Source organism: Cyprinus carpio, chromosome A2 (genome assembly GCF_018340385.1).
Source record: "Cyprinus carpio isolate SPL01 chromosome A2, ASM1834038v1, whole genome shotgun sequence".
NCBI lineage: Eukaryota > Metazoa > Chordata > Actinopteri > Cypriniformes > Cyprinidae > Cyprinus > Cyprinus carpio.
Window position 1 is genome coordinate 18223031 of NC_056573.1, and position 9716 is coordinate 18232746.

At 32.9% G+C, this 9716-nt stretch overlaps 1 gene segment (V, D, J or C); it reads right to left on the reverse strand.

The window, feature by feature from the left end:
* Positions 1-6229: 6229 nt before the first annotated feature.
* On the reverse strand, positions 6230-7076 carry LOC122146997. The segment is given in 2 exon segments: positions 6230-6641; positions 6864-7076. Coding segments are annotated over 2 exon segments (357 nt in total).
* Between the last annotated feature and the right edge of the window lie 2640 nt (positions 7077-9716).

A 9716-nucleotide genomic window follows, 5' to 3' on the forward strand; every position in this document is an offset into this window, starting at 1 on the left:
ATGGTCACATTTGACAGTTTTATGAATTACAGGATATTCTGAATTGATTTGTCAAATAAAGGACAATATTGTAGGGATTTAATATATGTCATCTTTATTTTGCCAAATATTCACTTACTTTAAAATGTTTATGAATGTTTTACCAAAACACTTATTAAATGAGTTGTCTACCTTTTGATTTAGGTAACTGCCTGTGATTTATTCACTGTTCTTGTTATTATTATTATTTTTTAATTGGCAGTTACTTCTTCCTCTTTGTCTTTTGTATTTGTTTCTCTCTTGTCTCTCATTGTAGCAGGTTTTTGTAGAGAGCTGATGTGTTTCCTGTCACTGTGGGCCTCAGAGCACAGTAGTACAGAGCAGAGTCTGATACAGCAGCAGAGGAGATCTTCAGATCCACATGGATTTTTTCCCTTTTTTCAACTTTAGCAGAGAATCTTGGATCTACATCAGACACTGCAGCTTCTTTTGCATTACCGTAGGCGAGTACAAGAAATTCAGGTTTTGATCTTTCATACTGACGGTACCAGTAGATATTATCTGAAGCTACAGGTGACTGACTACAGGACAATGTAATATTTGAACCCTCTTCATAAACAACATCAGTTTTGTTTGCTTTGATGATATTTCCAAAGACAGCAGCTGAAAAAGAAAACAGTTCTTCTTAGTGAAATGTTTTAAATAAAACAGAAAACCAATTATAATTAACAAAATAAACACCTGCTGATGCACAGAACAGAAAAACTGAACAAAGATCCATTGTAGAAATGTTCACTCTGAGAAGAGTCAGTCAACACTGAATCCCTCCTCTCTGAGCCAGGATACCCAAGGTCAGTTCTGTAAGTTCAATTCTGTTGTTCATTGCTGCAGTTCCTAGTGAATCTCTGAGAACACTGCCATCTAGTGGCACAACGTGTTACACATCATAATCCACTAAACATAAACTTTACGCTATTTTTGCATGGATTTGGTGTAATAAACAGTATTAGCATGCTTAATATTCATGGGTTTCAGACACCTGATTTTTTTTGTTGTGGCCGCCATCTTTAGTACCTTTGCGTAGCCTTTCTTGGTGATCAGAAACACACCAAAATAGCACACCTCACCACCAATGAAAAACAACAAATAATTTAAAGAAAACTGATACTTTAGGATTAGATCCATTAGATCAAGCAAACTGCTGACACTAAAGTTTAGAAAAACGTGCTAAATTTGAAGTTTGCTGATATTTACTCGTCCACAATACCTACACCAGCGACCCAGATAGCAAATGCACTCAGGCCAGTTTCAGTTAAATTCTCAACTGCTGGAGACTTTTTCTCAGCCAGGCTCCATCTGCCGCACCCAGCCTGGATGCCTCACTGCCTGATTCCAGCCCAAATCAATCTGGCCAGATGCTGCAGCTGTTTTAACTTGCCGACACTGCTGCATCTGAGCCGGCATCGTTTGTATGTGTACAACACGCCAGACATGGCCCAGTTTCATTTCTGTATCTACTGTACTGTTCATTAATATTCCATTGAAAAATTATATCCAGCCGAAACATTTACTTTCACTTTAATTAAATAGATTATAATATAAATAACATGACAGAAAAATGTAGACATTACATTATTATGAATTCAATTTTAGAACTCACTTGATCAAGGTGTCACGAGGAAAATGTATTTACGCAACTTATTTACAAAAGCATGCAATTACAGAAAAAAAACAGCAGTTTTACAATAAGTGTAGATAACACATTTTGCAAAATTACCCATACATTTACTTATACTTGGATTGTAACATTTAAGTAAATCTTAAAACATTAAAAACTTAAAAATTGTTTTGAACACCATGTTGGTAAAAGTTTTTGGACTTAAACAAATTTTGTACATGGCAAAATAATTTAAATAATTATCTAACTATTACTATGGATCATTTTTGAGTGAATCAGTGCCTACTGTTCCTTGGTTGTTGCTCATTTTCTCTTATCTCTTATCTGGAATTGTGGTCGTTATGTAACATGTCTTTCCTGCTGTGTTCTTTGCTTGGGAGCTTTCATTTCTGCACCTGTAAAGAGCAAATAATACAATTATATTTTACTAAAGGTCTAACTTAATACACCAAGATGAATTAAATTAAATATATATTGCAGTAATGCACATGTTGTTTGGCAGACTATTTACAGCACCAATTGCAGTGATTGCACTGCATGATTGATATTTAAAGTGTGTATATCATCCTTGTTAAAGGGATAGTTCACCCAAAAATGAAAATCATTTACTCCCCCTCATGTTCTTCATAGTATTTTCTTTTGAGCTCTGCAGAAAAGCAAAATTCAGAGGTTTGGAAAAAAAATGAGGGGGAAATGATGTAATGATGTAAATGATGACAGAATCCTGGCTGAGCTACACTTTTAAGTAAATGAGTAGAAACACTCTTCACTAGTCATCAAAAAAAAATTACAGTGAATGCCGCAATGAAATGCTTGAAAAACTACAACCACATCTTACAAAAATCACACTGTATAACAGTCAATCCATTCAGTTATGATTCCCCCAGTTGTTGCAAAAAAAAAAATACACGGTATAATGGTCAGTGCAGACATTTGCATGAACTTACGTCCTCTTTGGCTAATAAAGATGATGCACTGTCTTGCACTCAAGACTGCTTGGTGTTAACAGGTGTCTGAGGAGTAATGTCTGCCATTTCTTTAGCGAAGACACTTCTGGTTACTACAAAACAGAAACATATGACATTTTTTTTTTACCAGTATATGTGTTCCCTGGGAATTGAACCTACAACCTTTTACGCTGCTAATGCAATGTTCTCTCTACCGCAACTAAAGTAGCAACAGAAGTGTTAAACTTCTGAATACATTTAGGATATAATATTTAACGTTTCAATTATGAAAATAATTTAGCATTTAAGATTATTTATGACAAATTATCATGTGTATATCCTTAAAATTAGAAAACATAAAAAAATGGTTGTCTAATACACTTAATTAATTAAAACCAAACATTACATTTAATATAATAAATGTTAGATCATACGGGTCAAGAAATAATTTATTATACAGGTTCACAAAAGAATATTAAAACTAATTTTCAGCACATATACCTTATGTAATGTATAGTGATGCGTGTACAACTTTGCACAACACTAAATAATTAAATTCTCAATTAAAAGATTTTTTAATTATATGCATGTTATTGTTGTTTAAAAGTCAAAAACGTTTAGATTTGCATCTTGTCACATAATTGAGAACTTGCTCTGTTTTTGTGTGAGTGTTGAGTGTGTTTCAGTCACTGTGGGCCTCAGAGCACAGTAGTACACAGCAGAGTCAGACACACGCAGATGCTTGATCGTCAGTGGAACTGAATCTGATGACACTTCAGAGTGAAATCTCTCCTGAAACTGACCATCATTATCTTTTGCTCCAATTTTGTTTCTCCACAGGATGTATTTAGGAAAGTCATTTGCTCTCTGGATGTACCAGAAAAATTCTGGTTGTGATAAAGCTATTTTATATTTGCATTGTAATGTTACTGATCTTCCTTCAAATTCAGTGATGTTTTTATCTGGCTGATCAACACTGTCTTCTCCATGACACTCTGTAAATATATTAAAAAAATGTTTTTACTTGTAATAAGGTTATAAAATAGTTTGAAGTAATTATGAAAATATAAATTCCCACACTTACCATGATAAACTGATGCAAAAATTAACAGTTTCAACAACATAGGGGTTATAATTTTTATGTGTGACTGAAACAGGAGAAAAAGATAAATCATTCATTCAGTCACTTGTTTCAGTTAGAAATTGGATTGTTCATAGCAAGGAGAAGAGGTTAAACAGATACAGGAAATGAAAAAAAGTTGTGTGTATACTGTCCTCTCCAGGATATTATTTTAAAAACATTTTACCAAAGTGAATTTTGTATTTATTATTCAGTAGGATATGACAGAGCAATATTTAACACTGTGTTCCCAATGTCAGCATTCAGTTATTGAAAATCTTAATTTCCGTTGAATATGTATGATTGTACTTAACACATTTACATTCTGTACATACAGTGTGTGCAGTGCAAAGAGCCAGGAAGATGGTTAAATCATCCTTTATCATAGTGTGGATCAGGATTAATATATAACCATAATTATGTAACATTCAACTTAATATATACAGGGAATATAAATGTCGGATTTATATTTATTCAAAGATGCGAGATGAGTTTGTGTCTTGGGCTTGATGTAATTTGATATATTTCATATTACATTTGAAAAAAGTATTTTTTGTGCATTTTCACTTAAACTTAAACTTCTATAACTTTTTATGTAACTTTTTTCTCTCTCATTTCAACAATAATCTGTGAAGCCTATTCTTTAAAAACAGACCAAACTTAAGTCTGTGCACCAAAACATTCAAGATTTACATCAGTTTAAGTTGGAAATTTAATTTTTAGGTCTATTCCTAAAAAGTGGTTAACAAGTAATAAATAAATTATAACTGCATAAATATAATTTAGTACCCTACATCCACTAAAAATACAAAACATTAAATAAAAACCAATATCAAACTAAAATATAAAATATTTATCTCACTGAATAAAATTAAAAAAAAAAAACTGCCATTTTTCTGCCAGTCATGCACTGTTTGTTGTTGTGGACTGTTTTTTCCTTAGTGAAGATTTAAGATGCAGAAGCTACAGGTAAGATTAAAATAAACTCAAACTTTAACTGTAAAATCAATTTTATATTAATTTATACTGTATGTGGCTGACAGTAACTGTACATTATCCTTAATGTAGTAGATCGAAAGGACTAGGTAAAAAAGATTCTCCTGAACATTTGTTGAGTCCACCAGTTTACGAAACACATTTGTGTAATCCAGATGCAATACTGTGTATCAGGTTTTTGTACAGTGTTCTTGTGTTTCCTGTCACTGTGGGCTGCAGGGCACAGTAGTACAGAGCAGAGTCTGATACAGCAGCAGAGGAGATCAACAGATCCACACGTTTGATTTCTTTTGTAGCTTTTGAATACAGGCGAAGATCAGGCTCAGATTTACTTGAATATTCATCGACAAGAAGTAGGAACTCTGCTTTTGCTCCGACATACTGTCGATACCACTGCAGGAAGTTAACAGTGCCAGTACAGGTACTGTAATTACAAAACAGAGTCACATTTTTACCCTCAACAACATATTTTTCTGAAGACAGTGGTTGTATTGTATCAGCAAAATAAGTTCCTGTGAAAAAGAAAAGAATCTCAATTAACCAAGCAGTAAATTAGTATAACAGAAGCAAAGTCTTAATGTTTTTTTTTTTGTTTGTTTGTTTCAGCTGGTTATTAATTTTGTTTGTTTGTTTGTTTGTTTTCATAATAAACAAATTGCTTGAATGAATATCTCTTACTCATGCAAAGTTGCATTATTATCCAGGTAAAGACAAACATGATGTCTTCAGTGTTGACAGTGATGGCAAAAATAGTGTTTGAACATCAGTTTCACTCTGGCTCACACTCTCAACAGTGTGAATAAACTCCTCCCATTGCTGGAGTCAGTTTATTTTCTAACAATAGTAATAAAATATGCTTATGTCAGAAACTGCTTGAGAGTGTGTGTGTGTGTGTGTGTGTGTGTGTGTGTGTGTGTGTGTGTGTGTGTGTATATATATATATATATATATATATTATAGATATATATATATATATATTAGTGTATGTGTATTTATTTTAAAAACAAAAAGTAATTTATTTATAATATCCAGTTAAGAAAGTAGCAGTAATGTTTTGCATTCGCTGATGTTCATGAGTTGCTAAGGCTGATGGTCAAGAAGAGCCAAGAATAGTGGAATTATGTAAACAAAGATTTGTAATAAGATTAGTAGTATTCAGTGAAAAAATTCATGTAATTATGTCTTGTCTTTTGAACCAGATTTGGTTTGGTTGTAATCTGTGCTGTTTTTCTATTTTATTTTACTAAATTATTTTATACTAACCAAAGCAGAATATTTTATATATGAGTTTTAGTACTTAAATACATACCTATAAAAAACTTTAATGATTAAAATTAAGTAATTATAAAGTAAGAAAAGTTAGAAAAAAAGAAATTAAGTTGCATGAAATTAAAAAGGCAGAAATGGAACATGATATCCTGAACATATTCTTAATGTTTTCTTTAAAGTTTTATAACAGGCCCAATTCAGAATCTCACAGGTGTGACCACATATTTTATTACATTCAGAGCTGGATAGATTGTGGTTTTGATTGTGGTTTTCACTAGATATTTTAAAAATGAAAAGAGCTTCAGGTTTTTGTACAACATTCTTCATGTTTTGTATCACTGGGCTGCTACTCTTAGAGCACAATAATAGAGAGCTGAATCTGACAGACGTACATCAGTAATAGTGAGTTCAGTGGATGTACGTGTTGTAGCTGAATGAAACCGATCATTAGAGGTGTCTTCATAATCACCCAATGACGGTGCATATTTATATAATAAGAATTTTGGTTCTCTGTTGGGATGCTGTCTGTACCAGTACAGATAAACATATTCACTGTTTGCACTATATGAACAGCTCAGCTTGACAGTTTCTGTTTCTTTAGAAGTTTGTTCTGTCCCTTTATCTGGCTCAATACTGTCTCCAGTCACCAAACCTATCAAAAAATAAGAACAAATCAACAGATTTTTGATTTATGAAAGCTAAGTTAAAAAAAATATATTACAAGCATATTTCACAGCACTTTTTACAAAATAAATAAATAATAATAATATGAATATAAAATGAATAAACCAAAATAAATAATAAAAAAACATACCACAATATTAAAAAATATCAATCAACTTTCCACATTCAATCACACCAATAAATAATGTACCTGTTCCCACAATGAGAATCAGTATGAAGCATCTGTCCATGTTCAATCAGATCAGTTCAGTTCTCTGTTGAGGCTCTCAGTGCTCTGAGCTGTAAGTCACTGCAGATCAGTCACAAACACACACACAGGAACTTCCTGCTTTATAAAGGCATGGCTTGATGTCTTTGCATTTTTCACTGTGTCTAATTTCTTGCCATTTCTCATGAGCATGGAAATATTAACTGATGAAAATATAAAGAGTATTTATTTGGTAATTGAATAGTCTAGCTACTTTTAAATATTATAGAATAAAAAAATAGCATAATCTCCATGTGAATGTGTGTGAACACTGCCATCGTGTGGCATTCATGATCCTGCCCCATGTGTTCCACATGAGAACCTTTTGAGATGTTTTAATTTTTGTCATATTTGACAGTTTCCTATTACAGAATATTCTAAATTGATTTGTCAACTAAAGCACAGTATTATAGGGATTTAATGTTTTTCATCTTTATTTTGCCAAAGATTCACTTACTTTAGAATTTTACTTTGATTTTGATCATTTTGCCAATAGACTGATGAAATGAGTTGTCTGCTTTCTGATTTAGGTAACTGCCTGTGGTTTATTCACTTATTCTCATTATTTCTTAGACATATTATTGTAATTGGCAGTTAGTACTTCCTTGTTGTCTTTTTCTCTATTTCTCTCTTGTCTCTCATTGTAACTGGTTTTTGTAGAGAGCTGATTTTGTGATGTGTTTCCTGTCACTGTGGGCGCCAGAGCACAGTAGTACAGAGCAGAGTCTGATACAGCAGCAGAGGAGATCTTCAGATCCACATGGATTTGTTCCCTTTTTTCAGCTTTAACAGAGAATCTTGGATCTACCTCAGACACCACAGCTTTTTTTGCACTAGCAAAGGTGTGTACAAGAAATTCAGGTTTTGATCTTTCATACTGACGGTACCAGTGGAGATAATCTGAAGCTCCAGGTGACTGACTACAGGACAATACAATAACTGAACCCTCTTCATAAAAAACATCAGTTTTGTTTGCTTTGATGATATTTGCAAAGACAGCAGCTGTAAAAGAAAACAGTTCTTCTTAGTGAAATGTTTTAAATAAAACAGAAAACATATTATAATTAACCAAATAAATACCTGCTGATGCACAGAACAGAAAAACCTGAACAAAGATCCATTGTAGAAGTGTTCACTCTGAGAAGAGTCAGACTGAATAGTTTCTACCAAAGTCTCTGTCAAACACATTAGATCATGTCAGATCTGTGAACACTGAGTCCCTCCTCTCTGAGCCACATGATACCCAAGTTCAGTTCTGTAAATTCAATTCTGCTGTTCATTGCTGCAGTTCCTAGTGAATCTCTGAGAACACTGCCATCTAGTGGCAAATTATACCAGCACAGTGTATTACACATGATAATCCATTAAACATAAACTTTAGGCTACTTTTGCATGGATTTGGTGTAATAAATAGTATTAGCATGCTTAGTGTACTTTGAAAGTCACATTAATTTAAAGGGGTTATAAAATGGTTTTCCTGAGGTGCACTTATGATCTTAGTATGTGGGGCTTTTTTTCATCAAAAGCATAATTTAGATACAAATGGGCATCTTCTACCCTGAATTTAGCCCTCTGATTTGAACACTCCGTTGGAAGGGACATCTCTGCTGTAAGACTTCAATGTAAATTCCTTTCCACATGAAATGAGTATTATATGCAGAACTCTCTTAAAACATTTACTGAGATTTTATTATAACAGCCACTAAAATTAACTAATGGTAAAAAGTGTTGTTTATGGCTTTTTATTTAGAACTCCTCCTATTGCATCAAAGGTTGCAGCGCTGCACTGTAGCCAAACACAGTCATGACGGATATATTTTTATCATAACTAACACAGTGAAAACACGATTCATTGAGCAGTGTAAACTGTCATTAATTATCATTAGTTTTGGTGAAAATGCAGAAATCAAATGACTGATAGATTCATGCTGATCTTGAATTGACTGCTGCAGTGATTATAAAGAAAACTATCTTTGATTGCTTTCTGTATATACAATAATCACAATAATCACAATAGATAACAGAGTTTCCACACTAGTAATAGGAACAGTGTGAAGTTTAAAAAGATCAGTTTAAAAAGTATGCAAACATTTTGCACCAAAAAAGTCTTTCTTTACCTAACAGCAGCATCGGTCTTGTGTTTGATGGACAGACATGAGATGTTCACAACACGCCTCTTTGATACGACAATGATTTGAATTATGACATCATGATTCACTCTCTTTTAAATACAGGCGTTTCAGAAGCGTATAATTTTGAGTTTTGAAACTTTCATTATATTTTATTGTAGAGTAACATCCTATAAAACCCTACATATTTATTTATTTATTTTATTTTATTTTATTTTTTTATAAATGCTGTTAGCAATTACATTGTGAAATGTACCTTTCACTTACAGTACATATAATCACGTAAATTTGGGGTTTATACAAAGTTATTCAATCTAATTTTAAACATGTCTTTGAATGTATTTTATCAGACTTTTGCAGACAGTGTCTGAGTTGGTAATTTAAGAATTAAGAACATGATTCTTTTGCTTGTTATGTGTTCCAGTTTGATTAGTAGAAGGTAGAGTTATATCAGGGTTTTGTACAGTGTTCTTGTGTTTCCTGTGACTATGGGCCTCAGAGCACAGTAATACAGAGCAGAGTCTGATACTGCAGCAGAGGAGATGATCAGATCCACACTTTTGATTTATTTTGTTGCTTGTATTTCTTTTCTGAGCTTATTAGAGAACCTGGGATCTACATCAGATGTCTTAGAAATTGAGGAGCTGATCCGGGATACTGACGGTAC